This window comes from Oryza brachyantha, chromosome 3 (assembly GCF_000231095.2).
Source record: "Oryza brachyantha chromosome 3, ObraRS2, whole genome shotgun sequence".
In the NCBI taxonomy this organism is placed as follows: Eukaryota; Viridiplantae; Streptophyta; class Magnoliopsida; order Poales; family Poaceae; genus Oryza; species Oryza brachyantha.
In genome coordinates, this window is record NC_023165.2 from 5,911,122 (window position 1) to 5,931,396 (window position 20,275).

Below are 20,275 nucleotides of genomic sequence, written 5' to 3' on the forward strand. Positions count from 1 at the left end.
ATTTCATCATCAATTTCAACTTTAACATTGTTTATATATTTACATACTGTACTAATTTTTTTTTGGGATAGGACGGATAGGTAAAACTAATCTTTAAATTATGAGAAGCCCGTACCGCTGGTAGCACGCAAGCTCAAGCTTAATGGGCCTCTTCTGACTGCACCTTGTGCTGGCGGCCCAAGGCCCATCTCACCCGTCGTCGACGACACCCACCCACCCAACCACCCGTCGCCTCCCGCGTGCGCCGCCGCCGCGCCGTCGCGCCGATCTCCACCACCTGCGACTCCGGCGTCGCTGCTGCTTCCTTCCTACCCGGTGCTCCAATCTGCTGTCAGCTTCCCTCCAAAAATTTCAAAAAACTCGGATTCGAAACCCGCCATGCTTGGCTCCCGCCACCCCCACCAACTACCCAATTTTTTCTCTTGAATTTAATTTAGTTTGAGAAAGATATTCCCCTCTCCTCTCCTCCCCCAATCACCCGCTCTACAAAATCCCTCCCGCATGCGCTCCATTTGCGCAATGAGATCCCTCCTCGCCGCCTCCACCTTCCTACGCTCCACCGCTTCCTCTCTGCGGCCCGCTTCACGTACGCTCCCTTCCCGGCTGAGCCTCTCCCGCCCTAGGCTCGGCGCGGCGAGGCCGGTCTCTGCGGCAGCGGCCGAGTCTCGAGGCGGCGGCGGCAGTGACTCTGGAATGGATGACCATTTGGTGCGTTCCGGCGAGATTCACGTCATCGTGGGCCCCATGTTCGCCGGGAAGACCACGGCCCTTCTCCGGCGCGTGCAGGTCGAGGCTGGCAATGGCAGGTATTCCTTCTTCGCTGTTTTCTCACTGACATAGTCGAGATACCAGCCAGTGACATCCCTCACCCAAAATCTTTCATGTAACTATGCAAGAAGTATATATGTGTTTGCGTTTTTGTATTGACTAATTTAATAGGGGACTAAGAAATTAGTAATGACTTCTCATGCGAGTTTAAAATAGTGATAGCTAAATCTGGATTGGAATGGGAGGAATATCTGATGATGATGGTCATCTCTAAGCTGGATTAGATATAGTGAATGTTTTGTTTTGTAGTTCTTCGCAATAACATTTCTAACACATCACGAATGTCCTAATGGTGTGGACATATATTACTGCCTGTTGATGGCATGTGCAACTTGTAATTTGTAAACATATTTCAAAAGCCAACTCAAATGCTATTCCCCCTTTAATAAATAAATCCAAATTCTGTTCTATCGTAAAAAAAGAAAAGAAAAGATAATGTTTTAGGGGGTGGGGGTTGAGTATTGTTTGAGATTTGCTAACTATCACCTGGCTAAATATTTTTCAGAGAAAAAAAAAATAGTTAGCAAGAGCTCCAACCCCTTGGAAAATTTCACTCTTTCAGCTGATTTTTGTGTTTTCCCCATGGTCTATTCAAACGGCCATTCAACGTATTTTTCCTATGTTTGTGTTTTGCACTTGCTTTCTTGTGTTTTTCCTATTCATCTGTTTTTTCTCAATCATGTGTTTCAAAGCAACATAGTAGAACCGGATAGATGAATGCAGATAACAACAAGGTGCAACACAATATTTGACCCAGCTGATCCAAGGGACACATAACAATGAATATGGATGGGCTTCCAATATGGTTTTATGCTGAACCTGTGTGTTTTTGAGGATATCAATCCACTACCGTTCAGGTGGCATGTGACACAGATCAAAGCAATGACCAAAATCATCATAGGTGCAATATCCGATTGGAGCAGTCAGGAATAGACTGTGTGCAGCATGCATGGGAGCTGCGCCATGGCTTGATTTCATCTTATGCAGTACATCTGCTGGAAATCTGTCTATTAATGGTGTTGGAAGTGGAGCCACAGGGTTGCTCTTGATGGACCCCTTTTTTAGTCATTGAAAGCAATGAATCCCTGTATCTTGGTATGGAATCGTCAATCGCCAATAAGTTGTCTCTTTGCTGGTAATTACCAGTTATTAGTTGTTAACCAATATAAGGTTTTCAAATTAGACAACTGATATTTCAAGCAATGATGATCGAAAGATCTATTATTTATTGCTGATCTCACTCAAGAGACTGCTTGTATTGCTGTCAATAATATAGGAGAGGATAGTCAATTAGTCATAGGATTTAGTCTTTGGACAAACAAAAATGAATTTTCCTGTTGTTTCTGTATTTCTTATTCTGTTCCCCTTATTACATACTTTGGCATTGTTGCAAATGTGAGCATATAACTTACACCTAGATAATTGGAGTGAATGTTGTGATACACTCTCTTGGCTGGCATGGATGTGCTCTGAGCCTCTGATTAGGGTGTCTGCTTTTTTCTACCACTTTTTATGTTAAATGGCACATTAACACAGCATGTGTGAAAATTGAATGCCTAAGGAACTTTTTTTTCTTGAGTGGGTTATGTACATTTTGACACTTTTCACCCCTTGAAAAACAGGAACGTGGCACTCATCAAGTCTGACAAGGACAATAGGTATGGATTGGATTCTGTCGTAACACATGATGGCACAAAGATGGCATGCTGGGCTTTACCTGAGCTTTCAAGTTTTCAAGATAAATTAGGAGCAGAGGCTTATGATAAGGTAAACAATATTTTGTGTTGCAATTTCTACTACTCTGTGTATGTTCTCTACTGAATTATTGATTCAGGATATGGGTGTTTCAGAATTTGCACTGCTTTTTTTAGTTTAGTATATCCTTGCAGATGCGTAGGGAATATTTTCCATAGGTCACTGTTTTTGGCACATGTGGCTCCAATACTAAAGCTATACATTTTCTCGACTATGATTTATTTGTTTCCGTACCTTCCATTAAGGATCTGTTGGTAGATTATTTCATGTTCCGTCTTTGTGAGAACCATGGAAGCAAAAATCTCAATTCAGAGATGGTTGTTTTGAGTAGCAAGATGTTATTTGTGATTTGAAGAAATTCAAACTGCATAAAGTATGACTATCGTACTTGCTGGTTTTACAATTTGAACAACACTGTATGGAATATATCTGGATTCTTCCATGGTAACTTCAAATTTGAACACTATTAGTAGACACCCTGTAGATTAGGATATCTAATGATATTTAAGTCCTAAACATTATAATGCAACTTATCTTGTCACTAAAGATTTTGCTAGATATTGCCATTTGAAAGCATTATTAACTGGTAGTAGTACATTGAAATAGAATGCAATGAGATCTGAATCATGCTAGATATTTAGAAGGAATGTTTTCGCAATCTGCTTGTTTGCTGATGGTACATCCATCTCAATCAAAGCAAGGACACCATCCCAAGTTCACTATACTCGGATATATCTTAGATTTAGCTTCCCCTCTAAGGTAGAAAAGAAATTCTTATCTGTTTTATTTTCCATGTGTGCCCAACGTTATAACTGAACAATTTTGAGAACTTGACACAAAGTCAGGCCATGCAGAGCTGCATGTGCAGCTGCCGGCACATGACAGTTGCCACTTGCCATGCCCTACATGCCCAGCACACAAGCTATTTTGGCTGGATTTTAGGAGCAAGGTGTCCCTGAATTAGCTAGTATTCTTGATTTTGCTAGATTATTTCCATTGCTAGTTGATTTATTTCCTTAAGATTATAATTTTGTGATTTGTTTCCTATTTGTTTTGGACCTCTCCTATACAAGTTCTATATATAGGCTTGGTTGAGAAAGATGAAATTATGAATGCAATCAGAAAATTGTCTCAAATTGATTCCTGAGAATCACTTGATTAAGCCATGTGACACTGTGACCACCTTTGTACAAAGTGAAGATAGGGGCGCTTTAGAGTGAAAACCCCTGTCTGGGATAGTCTGACATAGACCCTGGGTTACCTTTATTGGGCTATGTCTCCTTTAATTTTTGTTTTGATATGGTTGGCTGCACCTTCACCTTGGAAAATTATAATGGGTTCTGAGGGCCAAGGAACTGGTCTACTCATCTGGTTCGGGACATAATGACTGCTGATTTAAATCCTATTCCACTAGTCCTTGTACCATAACATCTTTTTCTTAGGGTATCTGTTCCCTTCCATGAACAACTATTTGACATAAACAGCCCGCAGGATCAGTCAGTCATCACGATCAGCATTTTGATGTTTTCGTACAAGTTGTATTGAAGCCCTCAGTTCTTCTCATATGTACTAGGCCAAAAAATTCAACAAGAATAGAGACATTAACTCTTGTTCAATCCCTATTTAGAAGTCCTTTTTCACCATGGCATTGTTGATGGCAGTGCTAATGTTATCTTAGAAGTTAGAAAGATACAAATATGATAATCTTCATCTCTATTCTCACCTTTCATGTAGGTCTGTCATTTATGCCACTTGCCACCATTTTAATAATTCAGTGGACACATATGCTATTTAGTATGAGAATCAAATGATTGTAGGACGAGTTGGTCTTTAGAATGCCCTTCCATAATTTTGGCAGGATGACCTCGTTCCTCAATTTTCTACCAAGCATGTGCTATTCAGGGAGTTAGGGCAGTAGTGTGCCTTTACAATCTTGTTTCTCGAACAAATCATCTTGTTAGTTTGTTTGTAACATGGTTGTGGAATCTCTGTTATTCTGGATATGTATTTACTAAGACTAAAGCTACTAGTGTTCTCTTTGAGAAAGCTGCTTGAAACTGTGATTCCCTTGGCATGGCATTGATGTTGTGATGAGGCACCTAAGCCAATTTTTCCTGCCATGCCAGCCACCTATCCTTGCCTTGGTATTAGGTTCTTCAGTTCTTGGCACTATCTTTGCCACCTGGGTGCCAAGCACATACAGCATCAGAATTAATGGTCATGCACGCTGGTGTGTGAGAAATGTCAAAAACGATGAAGTATGCAAGCGTAGGCAGTGATTTATTTGCCTGAAATGCTCCTCTTATTGTCAATATTTGCTGTTCAGTAAGATTTTGAACAGCATAATGAACAAAGAGCAATGTGGCTAGGTAACTGTGTAGAAACATACTGTTAACCCCCAGTAAGAAAGGCCTTCATATTTTTGGCTTTTCAGTCTCAAAGATTCATCTTGAACAATTAGTTTTTGCAGCAGTATTTTGTAAACATGCTGTAGACCTTTTATGTGATGCAAGTTTTCCATGCCAAATATTGTTCACCATGTTCTCATGACATGATATTGTTCAATTAATTGTCATATTTTGTTTCTGAATTACTACTCTAGCTCATTATAATATTATCGTTTTTGGTTGACTAACCTATTTATTCTTGGTCAATTCTAGAAGAATGCTCATTTTCTTGTTAGCTTCAGTTATCTTGACTTTTTAATGTCAGGAGTAAATGGTGTGCTGGTTATTTAAGGTTCCTTAATGGTACCCATAAATGATGTCATGTACATGGAGTCACCATAAAATGAAAATATAATAGTCACTGAAATAGGCTCTTGCAGGTTGATGTCATAGGTATTGACGAAGCACAGTTCTTTGATGATCTTCATGATTTCTGCTGCAAAGCTGCTGACCGTGATGGAAAAATTGTTGTAGTCGCAGGGCTAGATGGCGACTACAAAAGGTACTTACTGGATTGTTTGTTTCAAGTCTAAACTTGAGGGTGAGCTTAGTTCTCTACCATACCAAAATATGGTAGACAATAAGTGCATAAAAATTTCGCCGTACCAAAATTTTGGTAATGCACACCTGTTCATGTCACAGTAATGCAACTTTGGGACAAAAAAATCATTTCCATCTACAACATGTCAAAATTTGGTAGTGATAATTTACCCAAGCTTTGGCACTATCAAAGTCTGGTACACATCAAACAAGCCAACCCTCAGTAAGGTAGGACTATGCATGTTCTTTTAATCTGGATATTAGCACTAAAGTCTTGGTAAGTTGGATATTTGGATGCAAAACACAACATTATCCAGTGAATATTGTGCTAGCATTTGATGATTGTGGTACTGGCAGGAACAAGTTTGGCTCAGTTCTGGACATTATACCCTTGGCTGACTCAGTCACCAAGCTTACCGCGCGCTGTGAGTTATGTGGTCGCCGTGCATTCTTCACGTTGAGGAAGACACGGGAAACTAAGACTGAGCTCATTGGAGGAGCTGATGTATACATGCCTGTATGTAGGCAACACTACCTGGATGGGCAGATTGTCATTGAGGCCACAAGGATTGTTCTTGAAAGATCCACAGTGATCCATGCTATGAAATGAGCAGCTCATTGTATCCTTACTTGTAAGGCTGCTATGTGTAACACTATCCCATCTACCCATTGTTGTCATGCAACCCATATAGTTATCGTAGATGATGGAAAGACTACATATCGAGACTCCATTAAATGATGTAAATATGGACCAGTCCAGATTCTGGTGGGAATGAACATTTTGGGTTTTTGGATGGAGGAATTACATTGATATGAAGTGTAATAAGGTCATCGGAGGAAGTACATAATCACACCATCACAAATATTGTACCACTAATAACAAAGCTTACTAGGAATCAGATGTAAAATGTACCACTATCCATATTCAAACCAGACAAGTTTAGGACCGAGGTGACTGGATGGAGCGTTGAAGACAGCAAAGGTACGTTCAACACCGGAACGACGATCGCTCACTTTTGAGCATGGCCATGTTGAAGTAATTTCATACAGTTACTTTACGATCGTTATGACTTTCAAAGGAAAAAAAAATCTGTAATTGGGCTATGACTTGTATCAAAGCCTAGTTAGATAAAGCACCGAACTGCTCCTAACACGAACCAAGTAATTCAATCTCCCTTCCCACCATTTGTACCACTGAGCAGATGTGGAGGCTGAAGACACCGCTGCCGGAGAATACGACGATGCGGCGGCGCGAGATCGATGGACCGCCAGTTCTGCATCAGCGACCACATCGTGGAGCTAATGCCGACATGTCAGACATTCCGTGATGCCGTGATGGTACTAAGCTTTAAGGGAATGCATCCATTTCAAGAATATAAGTATTTTTTATTTGAATCTTGTATTAGGCTGTGTTCATATTTATTACATTAATCACTTCCTATTTATTTGAATCTTGTATTAGGCCGTGTTCGGTTGATAAATAAAGATGAAAGATCATCTAATTATAAAACCAATGAATTAACTATTGCAAAGTTGAAAATCTACTTTAAAAATATGATATGATGAATTTCTATATAAAAATATTTTGCTAAATAGGTCTAGCCGTTCGGGAAACACGCGAGTCAAAACCGAGAAAAATATCGTGCAAAAGAAACCCTACCCTCTTACATCATCCATTCCTTATTTATTAAGAGATATTATAGTCTTTTTTCTTAAACTTAATTCATGCTAAAAACATCTATATAAACATTCGTAACGGAGTTAACCGACCAGCGTTCCGGCTATATTTACAGCCTAGTCACGTGTGGTACATGCAACTTGCAAGCTGCTGCAAAGAAACAACGCTTATATAATTTTTCACTAACTGTTGATGGTTTATCTCTGTGTTTAGGCTAGTGTTTTAAGTCAGTTTTCTTATTTTTAATCGAGCTATGATATGTAATTTGCACTCAAGCTGTAACCACTTTAATAATTGATTTTAGTTGTAGCTTTTGTAAGTAAAGGTCAAACTGAATTTATCATCATAAAAAGGAGTCATGGAATAAATTAACAACTACTGCCTACATTTTGATTATTTCTATCGTTTTGAATAATTTTATGGCCTTAAAACCTATCTTTAACTTTGATTTTATATTAAAATATATACTCCCTCCGTTTCACAATGTAAGTCTTTCTAGCATTGTCTAGATTCATATGGATGCTAATGAATCTAGACATATATATAAATTATATACATTCATCCATGAATGAGTTTAGACAAGGCTAGAAAGACTTAAAATATGAAACGGATGTAGTAATAAGTAAATGTTTAATTTTGTTAGAATATTTTTTTATAACTTGTCTATACACATGGTCCTAGTATTTTCAAATTAAATACTTTAAAGTCATTACTAGTCAAATTAAAGGTTTAATCATACATTTGTTCAAAACGATAGGAATTGTGAAAACGGAAGACAATACTCACCCTGTTTCATATTACATGTTCCTTTACATTTACCTAAACTCAAACATTTTTATGTTTGACAAAGTTTATAGAAGAATATATTCAATAATAGATTTAATAAAACTAATTTAATATTATAGATATTAAGTATATTTTTCTACTAACTTGGTGTTAAACTTAAAGATATTTGATTTACGTTAAACTAAAATTGTATAGATATAAAGGGAATTTTTTGAATTTTGAATTTTATTTATTAAATAATTTACAAATTTAATTTTGCATTTCAAAAAATCACAAAACTAACCTCCTGCCGTCCTCTGGGAGGGCGGAAAGGTGACGTGACAAACAGTTACTCGGTCGCGAGCAACGGCCGGAAACGACGATACGACGAATTTTGCACTTAGGCCCTTTCCGCCCTCTGTAAGGGTGGCGAGGGCCTAAATGCAAAATTCTCTGCGCCGCCTACGAATTTTATGATTGAACTAAGAATTTTTCAATTGAACCCCAGTTTAATACATATATGTATAACGCATATAACAAAGACTATCTTAGCTCAAGTGGTTACCATCCCACTCTTCTAAGCTAAGTAGTACTATTGATTAAATAATTTCATACATTATACATATGTGTATCAACCACGGTTAAATCATAAAATTTTCAAACGTCATGGTAAATTTTGCACTTAGGTCCTTGTCGCCATTACAGAGGGCGGAAAGGGCCTAACCGCAAAATTCACCGTGTCGCCGTTTCCGGCTGTTGCTCGCGACCGAGTGGCCATTTGCCACGTCACCTTTCCGCCCTCCTAGAGGGCGGCAGGAGGTTAGTTTTGTGATTTTTTAAAATACAAAATTAAATTTGTAAATTATTTAATAAATAAAATTCAAAATTCAAAAATTTCCATATAAAGGACTCGATGTAAATTCCGGAGCCCATCGGAAATTTTCCTTCTGGTATGTAATGCAAGCCCAGGAGACGATTGTAAACCGGAAGGCAGCCTAGGCCTACAGGACTTCAGCCCAAAACAGCGTGAACTGAACTACGCCTCAACCCGCCGCCGCTTTATTCCGCGGAAAAAGCCCGGTGGCGATCGCCTCTGCGGAAAGCCCTTCGCCCAGGCGCGTGAGGGAATGGTATTTTCGGTGAAATTCTATTATTGATATGTGATCCAAACATTAGTGGCAGAATATCATCGACAATATTACGATGCGCGAGACGAGCGATGCAGCTGCCTCCTCGGCACGCGTCGGCCGCCCGGCGGCGTCGTTCACACTCCCGCTCCCGTGCCCCCATTGGCCCAAAAACACAGCACGCGTCTCCCCATCAGCAAACACGGACACCCTCGCGGCCTCGTCGCGGCGCGGTGACGCGTCGTCCCCGCGCGCCCGCCTCGCCTGGGCCGGCACGCCCAATCCATTCACGCTTTCGTAGTGCCATCGCCCATCGGCTGCTGGGCCAGGCCATGTCGGCTCGCTCTACCATCCCGGCCGGCCACCATCCTCGTCGAGTCTCAACCGGTCTAAATCCTTAACCACGACACCGCGCCGCGCATCATCATCTATCAAGGCTGATGCCGATGCATCCAACCACGCGCGATTTGACTCCTCAACCGAGTACTGGTTGGTGTTGGTGTAGCAGCAGCACTGCAGTAGTGATCACTGAAACAGCCGGGGGACGGCATGCATGCTCGGTCGTCGTCGTCACAGCCAATATTAATGACGGTGTTTAGGTACGCACTGGCCAGTAGGCATGCATGCAACACAAACAAGCTAATTAACCCCCTCGTTAACTCTTACGTCTGATCATCAGTTGGTGCCTGCTCACGCATCTCACATGACACATCGATCGATTGTTTTCTCTTCTTCTTCTTCCCACTCCATGTCCCTGTCTCCTAATCCTGTTCGCCTCGACCGACACGGCTTAAACAAAAACGCATGACCTACCCTGACCTGACATGCCAACATTATCCAGGAACCCTAAGCCGGTCACTAGCTAGCTAAGCAAAAAAGCAAGCAAGCATCCGTACTGCGTCACCCGGCACGGTAGGATTAATATAACCTCAGCTAGCTGAACACAGCTCCTGCCTTGCCTGCCGCTATAATTAAACTTGCACCATTAACCGCAGCGCCATTATCGGCTTATCTCCCCGTCCGCCTCCAAAAATTTTCAATCGTGCATGCGCCGCTCAAATCGCCGGCCGGCGACGCGTGGATCGATCCTCCGCCGGCATATATTCCGCCGGGCATCGACTTTTCCACGGCCATCATATATAGTTTAACCACCTCTTTTCAGTTATTATCGTTTAGCTCACAGCTAAAGTTCAGATCGTTATCCTCTGCCCTGCAAAATAAATTTAATTTTACGGAATCCTAGGTATTGATGATTCGTAGGTATTGAGAAAAAACTGTTTCTTAAAACCCAAAGGATTCTTTAAACAAAGTAATTTTGGAGTGATTTTGCAAGATTAGATTCCTACTAAAACAAAAATCGTATATGGCCATTTCGAACCAAGGAATGTCTTTCCTAAATTCATTGAAATTTCTTAGGAATGCCTCAAAACATATGAATTTTTAAGAATTTTCAACATGAGATCTAACATATTGGAAAAACTCTTTGTGCCCATTTGTGCCTTCTAATTCATGTATTTTTTTTCTATACTTGATCTGAACGGTTATTCCTATAGTTTTCACGTGTTTATTCAATATATAGGATTTGGGTTGGTAGGACACTCAAATCATGTACCTTTTCTATTCATATATATTTTAAGAATCTTGTGTTCCAAAATGAGCCCTAACTTTATACAAGATCAATAATATAACATTGCGTTATAACATACGCCCTATGATTGGAAAATAAGTTAAAAGGAACCAGGTGCATATGATTGGGGGATAAAAAGGATAAATCATTAAATATTACAATAGTTATGCATGACGTGGGATGTGGGAATAAGAACAAAGGCTCCTTTGGAACAAAGGCATTAGATTTCTATGAAAAAAATTATATGGCCATTTGGAACAAATAAATGTCTCTTCCAAATTCTTTAGAAATGCCTTAAAACAATATAAATTTAGGAGGATTTTCAACATGAGGTCCAATCTCTTGGAAAATTTCCTTTGTGTGTATCTCTCTCTCTTCTAATTTCATATTTTTCCTGTGCTCGATTTAAATGGTTATTCCTACCGTTTTCATAGATTTTTTCAATCCATAGGATTTGAATTGATAGAGCGCCTAAATCATGCATTTTTCCTAATCACGTTGTGTGAACTCTTTATTCCAAAGGAACCTAGAGACGCCGAAGTGCCATACACATTGGAATGAGGGAGGGAAAAAAGAACGACCCCTTTTTAGCAGTAGAAATGCTTATATTTTACTTTATTATAAATATGTACTTATGTCTTGAAATAAATAGTAGTATAATATCTTTTCTGTTTACTCGACTACAATAGTAATTGTAAAGACGGAAATTTTTATAAATGTAGTTGCAAAACCCTACGTGCATAAATGCACAAACGGCCAACACCAGCCACCATCCATATGGACTATGGCCAAATATACGCTATAGACATAAATCAGGATTTTTGAAACAAATTACCAATCCTAGGGTTTTATGTCACATGGGTTTTCCAAACTTTACTTTCTTTTTTAAATAAAAAAAGATCATTATCTCTAACCTACGCCTTTCTGCTATCACCATGGATTAGGCGGCGATTCATCCTCTGACCTTCTCCCTCTTCTTCTTCTCTTTTTCGCCTTTCCTTTTGTCTGGTAGATCATGGTGCTGCTCGGCGATGGCGTTCATGCGTGACGCACACACGCACGCGCTTTGCCGGTGCGAGGTATTCGACTTGCGCTTGAAGATTAAGTAAGGTGTATTGTGTTGGTCTTGGGGACTAATCTGCAGGACAAAATCTGCAAGTGATAGGTTCTGACTGACTGCATGCTAGCTGCTAGTATATCCAAGGGATAACTTGTGTAAGACTAAGTATAATTATTATTCAGGAATCAGGACATTCAGAGATCAGGTCTATTTTTCAGTCGGGAATGAGTTGCTGATTAAATAACAAGCAAATGATTAATGCCCGATGATTGGTGGTTTTTGATTAGCCTTGCCGACTAATCATTATCGTCCCAGGATATTTTGATCTGTCCTTTTAAGTACACGATATTCAAGCTGACAGGATCACTGGGAAAAATTCTGTAGCTTTGGTTGGGTTGACACGTACACAGGCAAAACCCCAACTTGCAGTTTTTCATTAGAGTGATATTGTTCGGTGGACTTCGATTTTTCAATCGAGTTAAACATTGAGAACTCCCAGTTGTCCCTTGGCTGCATCCGGAAGCAGGTAAAAATCATGATCTGATCTCTCAAGTCGTTTTGCCACCAATGTCTTTACTGTTCTCCAATCAGCTTGTTCTTGCATAAGCACATATGTCAATTCGATGTAGTGACTTGTTACCTAGTCCATTCTGTTCTTGTGATCACACGCACTGTGGTCGAACACTTGTTCTCAGGAAACACAAAAGATATGCTTTGACAAAATTATCTCTGGTCTAGATCACTTATTCTATATTGCAGCTCTCCTTTTTTTTTTCTCTTTGTTCACACATTACGCAATCAATCAGCCGGGGCTCATGCTAATCACCGAATGAGAACCTTGCCACTTCACCTAATGATGTCCACCTCATAATAACCAGTCAAACGAATAGCCTTTTTTAAAGAGGCACTGGAGGCTTGCTAATGGCGCTATGCACATCACATTTTGACTTGCAGATACATGGCTCCTTACCTAAAATATATCATGAGATCTTGTGCTTGTCTTGTGCTTTGTTGCTTTGCGTCTATTGTTTATTGGCCATCGCTTCTGACCTAACTATTAAGTCCAAACAAACAGAAGAGCGTTATCCGTAGCGTCTTTGTGAAGGCCATATGGCGCATTTATATATTATCAGCACTTTGCATGACCAAATGATTAGCCCTATTCTTTTGTTAATGCTCTAATGGAAGAGTGGTTTGTCTTAGCCTCACAAACAGGCCAACTCAACCAGACAGAAAGCAAACAAAAAGATTTGGACGTGATCTCAGGTTGCTATTATCAATCATTTGCCTGTTTACTTCCTGCAGGACACCAAGAATCTCTGAGGAAGAAAAATAATGTGCAGGTTAGTCATATTTAGGACCTGTCCTGCTGAAAACTCAGAAACGAAATCTGAACTGCTGCCAGATGAACTGAAATATATTGCTTTCTGTATAGTCCACAAACGTATTTTCAGGATTTTTCTCAGAGGATATTTGCAGGCCAGAGAGATACTAAACTGAGTACCCATTCTTCTGATACGTCAGACTTCAGAATTTCTTTCTGCTCTTCATGCTGTCTGAAGTTATTCATCAGCATAGGATTCCACAGGGCCCTTGGCTCCATTTTCGGCAGCATTACAAGTAATCTAAGCCACTTTTTGCACATGGAAAATCTATCCTCTTGCCTTATCACATAGAATCCCTCTTGAGCTGGGAAGAATTTGGCGAATTAGTTCCCGCACAATGGTAGATTTCCGACGTGCTCGAGATAGATGATCCATCTTTGTGTCAACAGCACATTTGACATTTCTATTGCTTGGGATTATCATACAGCAGACTTGTATCTGCTTGAGAAATCTAATAGTGCAACAAACTTACAAGTTGCAACTTGTATAGAGCGAGATAAGAACCGCACTCAGAATTAAACTTGGTTACATGATCGTAACTTTCTAGAAAAAATACGAATGAAGACAGAGTGATCTATACGTTTAGATGGTAAGAACAAACGGATTAGTTAAACAAATGATGATAAAAGGATGATAGATCAGCCTGCTATACCACGAAAAAGGACAAGTTGAGCAACATAACCAAGCATAGAGATATATATAAATATAATGAACTTGGTTAACAAAGGCAGATTAGTTGAGCAGCTCGATCAGCTGACCCAATCATGAGAACAGACAAAGGAAACGCAACGATATATGAAAGTGCTAGAAATAATTGTCATGGCCCGGTTGACGCACGTGAAAGTTTCCTGCAAATGCTTAACACAACGGCCGGTTCTATCTTATTATCTTGAAAAATAATTACTGCTCTCAAGTGATACCGAGAGGTATAAAAAAAAATTTTGCTACGATCCAACAAAAAGTATCTCGAGATACCGATACCTCGAGGTACCAAATCGTTTCTTACCATTGATCTAGTTGAGTATGATGTGCACTGTTATATCCAACGATCCGAAACGATTTGGTACCACGAGGTACCGGTAACTCAGGTACTTTTTATTATTTTTTTAGACTGAAGCAAATCTTGTAAAAAAATTAGTGTGGAATTTTATACCTCCTAAACTAAGATAATTAGAGCTATCAAAATTTCTCTACTACGACTCGTGCTCCTTCCGTCTTTCCATCTCTGTTAAAACTCTTTGTCCCCATAAAACTGTATACCAAAAACACTGACTAGCCCACTCAGCTCAAATATTTTCACTAAACTGAAATAAGAAATCATCATAACGATTAACGCATGGGTCTATAATTAGCATCCTAAAAATTTTGGTATAATACCTCCCGAAAGACTAGAAAATTATGCCTTAAAAGGGTTGTACATCAAATGCAGGATAATAAAAAGGAATATAGTGGGCTAAAAATTACTTGAACCTAGTTATGTAGTAGGCTGTACGCCCATATATCCAACAAGTTGGCAACTACTAACTATTACGCTTGGATCTTGTGCATTACACAAAAATCTCGCTTGACAAAGAAAGTTCTTATTTACAGCATGATTGGTATGCAATTGCTGGAAGAATTCTGGCGAACACACTTATAAAGTATTCCTTTTCTACTTGATCTAGAAGAGAATATATTGGTGAGGTCATGGTTCATGCCGGCACCGGCAATAATTTGAGCTACTAGTCCAAGATCCCCACAAGATAGCCCTAGCAGTTGCACTGCAGGCTTGAGCAGACATTTATGCAAGGAGGTCATCTTTTGTCTTTTTCTGAAAAAAATGAAACGATATATTTATAAAAAAAATATTTATGAATAAAACTTTTATATATATGTTTCTGTAAAGACTAAAAATAAAATATAATGAAAAAAACCTAAAGTCAACTTCAAATTTAACGTTGAAAGTTCAAATTTTGATTCATAAGCAAAAATAAATTATTTTTTATTTATAAATATGACGTTCGTCTTTTTCTTTGAAAAAACCAAACAATTGGGGCCTGGGACTTCAACGGTGCTATGAAATTCCTATGGAATAAAACAAAGATATTTCCTTTAAGTCTATATCTCTTCTCTAATTCATACATTTTTCATGTGATCTATCTAAGTAGTCATTCCTATATTTTTCAATCATTTATTTTACGCTTACATTTCCATCAAAATACTGTGCTCCCTCACTCTATTTCTACAATTTTTTTTCAATCCGGTGTTTTAAAGGATCCCATATATTTGCTCCATCAATGACAATATCATGACCATGCAATTCCAAACCTTAGTGGTTCCACGGGTTTGGGTCGCCGTCTTGCAGAGAGTACACACAAGTTGGACAAAGCATGGCCACGACAGATTGTTCGATCGATTGGGCATGGTGAGAATTGGTTTGGCGATAGGGTTGTGTGATCCAAAGGGCACGTGAAGATTGGAACCCCTGTCCCCTATAGCTTCAATTCCCTGGCAGTACGTAGCAGCAGGCACAGAGAGAGGATGGCGAGACTGGGGTCGCTCTGCCACTTGTAGGAGAAAAGCAGCATTTTTTTTTGGCCCAGACAAAGCTTGTGTCCAGCGTTTGTAAACATGGTTTGATAATTATTGCGTACATGGTGTGGCGAAGCATAATTGGATGGAAGATGTGTTCATGACGCAAACTCGATCATTGTTTTCACTCCTTAATAGCAGTACGAATTGGCCCATGAAACTAGTGCTGGACTTGTTGCCTGGACAGGAGATACCTGTTCAGTTTTTTTTAATGTGTTTGGTTCACGAGTGAAGCTGGATAGGGTGACCCGAAAGAGGAATATTCCATGAAGATGCTAGATGAGTGTATCCGGTCAAATTGACTGGATGAGCTTATCCACCTTCACTAACGGTGTTCATCAGTGATTGTTTAGTAATAATTAGCGTGTTTTGTCATTAATTAGTAATTAACAAGTTTAATTTAGTGTTAATTAGTGATGACATATATATTTCATTGTTAATTTGTACTAATTAGGATAATATTTATATTGATTAATCAATATTATTATTTATTAGTAATTAAGTATGCTCATCCCATCCATCCTCATCCATCCAACCATACAAAACATTAGATCGTCCCGTCCATCCAACCAAACATAAATCTGGATCATTATATCTCTACAAATATAGATGTCCATATTCCATCCTATCTTGATCACCAACCAAACACACCGTAATCATGGTGTAGCTCATATGTTTTGATTGGATTAGATTAGGTTTCTTAGTTTTTGTTTTTTTTTTTGTGTCTACCTCATATTGATCGATTTTCAATATAGTCCACCAGAAAGAAAAGGTGGGTTACACTTTACTTGTTATCGTCTTAGCATCTGTGAGCTTGTACAGCTGTTTATTAGTGGTTGGATGGGCATGGTCTAGCAAAGTTAAAAACAATATTAATGATCACTATCATGGGTCACCTAATGATATTGCAAGGATGAAACTCACTGAAGTAATTGTGTGTATCTTTATTGCTTCCCTTTTGATGAGTGAAGGAAAAAAAGGAGAGCAAAAGTAGAACTTTTTTCATAAATCAATGGAAAAATCCATGAAGTGAGTCAGAAGCAATTCCATGTTCTCCCCCCGCACCAACGAATGTCAACTATTGTGAGGTAAGTGATGAGGATGAGCACAAAAGCAAATTCTACAAGACCTCTTCCACTTATAACAGGTCTGACTTACTCTCTCCATTCTTTTTTTACTTGTTTAGGACATCAGCACAATCTCTAACCCACAAGTTTTATCATTTTTTAGTCATGTATTTATAGATAAAATTAAAACTATAACTATATATATTTTTTGTTTTCATGATAATTATTTACCAGTTTGTAGTGACATCTTATCTTTTTTTTTCCATATAATAGTTGAATGCATGTTGCAGCTAAAACAAAAAATATTATAATATTATCTAAAATAAATGAAATATATTTTTCATAAAATGGGTCATCCATGCTTTTACTATAGAGAATATTTACTTTAGTTTGATTTTATATGTGCATATCCATTTAATCAGATATGTTTTTTAATACTGAGAAGCTCGAAGAATAATCTGCAAAACTTTATAATAGAAACAAAACAAGTGGGACAGCAAATTCGTTGTCATCATCACTGCCTTCTCTTTTAAGAGTGTATATTTATAATCAAAATTCTCATATTTAAAGGCACAATATTGTCTGGAAGGGGTAAAAATGATGTCCATTTGGGTAAGCATTCCTGCATCATTAGGCCTCGCTCTTTTCTTACGATAGATTTTATATATTTTTTTCACATGCACGCTCACGCTACTAAACTGTAAGTTATCTATATAAAATTTTCAGAGCAATTTTTTTACTTTATAATATTTAAATCATTCATTTATAATATATATAAACCCGAATAATCTTTTAACATCTCCATCTCAGCTATCTCAAACGGGTCTCATTAGTCATCTCACGGCAACTGACCTAAAAAAAAAGGAACTCCATTAATTCAGACCCTGTGAGCCATGCACAGATAATCCGATGTGCGCACTCGTTCGCACCGTGATTAATTATCATCGTCATCATCGCCTGCCAAGCCAAGGGGATCAAATGCGCCCCCACCTCCAGGATAGCCAAATCATTTGTGGGAGCCACCCTATCTAGTCTCCATCCGACGTGTCACCACACTAAGCCGACAAGTCAGCGGTCGGCACCATCTCTTGCTCCATCCGGCAGTTTCCGCTATCTTCTTTCACTCTGCGCCCTTTGTTTCAATCTCATCTTTGCGCTTTTGCATATACTCCCCAAAGAACCATTTTTTTAAGTTTTCGTACATATTTTTTTTACCATCTATCTTATTTAATTTTTTCAAAAAAAGTAAAAAAAATTAATCATGCATAAAGTACCATTCATATTTTATCATCTAATAAAATAAAAAATATTAATTTTAAAAAAATTTAAATAAGACGAAGAGTCAAACATTGTATATAAAAACTAAAAAAATGATTTATTTTGGGACGGAGAGAGTACCAGTAAATCGAAATTTAAAATTATAGTATTTAATTTTCAGTTAATTTTAGGTTTTATTATTGTAATTTATTTTCAACTTTGACTTTTAGATCGCTAAGAATACGAATATAAAAATTTTATTTATAAATTATTTTCTGTTTGTAAATATGTTGTTTGTTTTTTCTTCCAAGGGATGACCCCCTTCTTCTACTTTTCTACTTTTCCATCTTCCATTCATGAATGAATAGATGGATCTGGTGTCATTGTTTCGCTGAAAGCAACCGATAACCATGATGTACTCCAAGGGAAAAAAATATGCTACTGGAGAACAGGGCTCGCCATCGATGGACTTTGGATAGTTGCTATAGGTACCTGGTGTACGTCTTGGTGGTTTTCTGCAGTTGTCATATGGGCTAGAATGTGATGTGTTTGGCTAGCTGTGCCAATGATTAGCAGGTTGACTGTTGTAGAGTTTAATTGGGGGTAATGCACCTGTTTTGCTCTAAAATTGGTTATTATTGCGTTGAATGCAACACAATCAACAACCTTTGGAACACTGGAATTTTTCTTGTTTTTTCAAACAAAAATCAGTTGAAACAATTGAATTCATATATATATACTATGTGAAAAGTGTCGTCCGTACGCAGTAGTATGTGTGCATGAATTAAAAAAAATTAATGACATTTTTAAAATTGGACGTAAGAAAGTGAGAAAACAAACAGAACGATAGTAAATCTCAAACCTTAGTTAATCAAAACTTTATACAAGCAATCATGGAAATTTGGGTTAGTCGTTTATAAATATTTCCCGGTTCTAAAATATAAAAATATTTAGCATTCAAAATGTACCCCATGATATAACTTTATACAACTCACAACTATTTCTCATTTAAGTCCTCTACATTCCTCATTTCAACCAATCACAACCTTCACCCTTTTAATTTTACCTGTTTCTTAATCCCCACGAAAAAACTCCATAATATACTTATATTTTGCAACGTGAGAAGTAAGATTTGCAAGGAAGAAAGTTCAGGTTTGCTACTAGAACTTTATTTCGCTCTCCACTTAAACCTTTAGCATTAATTTTGCATGAGATAAAATATTACCTTTCGTTAGGAAATGCTTCGACAACAATATGAGGTATATTAGGATCCAATTCTATACACATGTATAATTGCAAGAAACTAATTTTTAAATATGAATCTAATATGAAAATTTTGCATCATAAAAATATATCTTAAGAAAGTAATCTTTGGTTAAATGTTCATTCTCAATAAACCTACAACTCCTATCATTTTATAATATAAGATATTTTAATTCTATCTAGATTCACCAATAAATAAATGTGTATGTTCTGTATATCCATATTATCATTTATACGAATATAGGTCGGACTAGACATCTTATAACGTGAAACCAAGGTAATACCATTTATATTTTTTAACGAATGGGATACTATCTTTAACGCTCATCCTGTTGATAAAAGTAATGCCAATCTCAGTGGAAGTTTCGTGGACAATAAAGAGGATGACATATATATATTCGATGATTTGACAACCTATTAATGAAGAGAGAGATGAAATGAGTTTCATAGAGATGAAACTCTATATGCACAGTTATCTAGATAGCTTGTGCCTTGCATGTAATCTAGAAAACAACGATAGATTAAACTATGCAATGAATGTTTTATCTTAGTTTTAAATATTTTTAGATAACACATTATTGTAGATAATCATGTTTATAAAACTTACCTTGTGAATGACTTAATTACTCCCACTTTTACTTTAGATTCTTGGGTTTTCCATGATAATCACAATCTTCTTTTTCCGTGCAAGAGACATCGAGACCACGGGCAATGCTGCTGCTGACCTAGGGAATCACTACGGCTGGATGCAATGCTGACGTGGACCCAAACAGGCGCCGCCACGTGCGCGTGAAACATTAGGCGCGCGCCTTTTTAACCTGCCCGCTTGCTTTCGTTGCAGGAGGGCCGGTGTGTGTTATTCGCTAATCATGTCATTAGATACGCTGCTAGCTTTAATTTGTCCT

At 38.1% G+C, this 20,275-nt stretch overlaps 1 protein-coding gene across 1 annotated transcript; it reads left to right on the plus strand.

The window, feature by feature from the left end:
- The first annotated feature begins 236 nt into the window (after positions 1 to 236).
- Positions 237 to 6,381, plus strand: LOC102712703 (thymidine kinase-like). Its single transcript, XM_006649615.3, has 4 exons — positions 237 to 806; positions 2,451 to 2,595; positions 5,411 to 5,532; positions 5,928 to 6,381. The coding sequence occupies exons 1-4, from the start codon at positions 502 to 504 to the stop codon at positions 6,178 to 6,180; spliced, it is 825 nt and encodes a 274-aa protein (XP_006649678.1). The 5' UTR covers positions 237 to 501; the 3' UTR covers positions 6,181 to 6,381.
- The last annotated feature ends 13,894 nt before the right edge of the window (positions 6,382 to 20,275 follow it).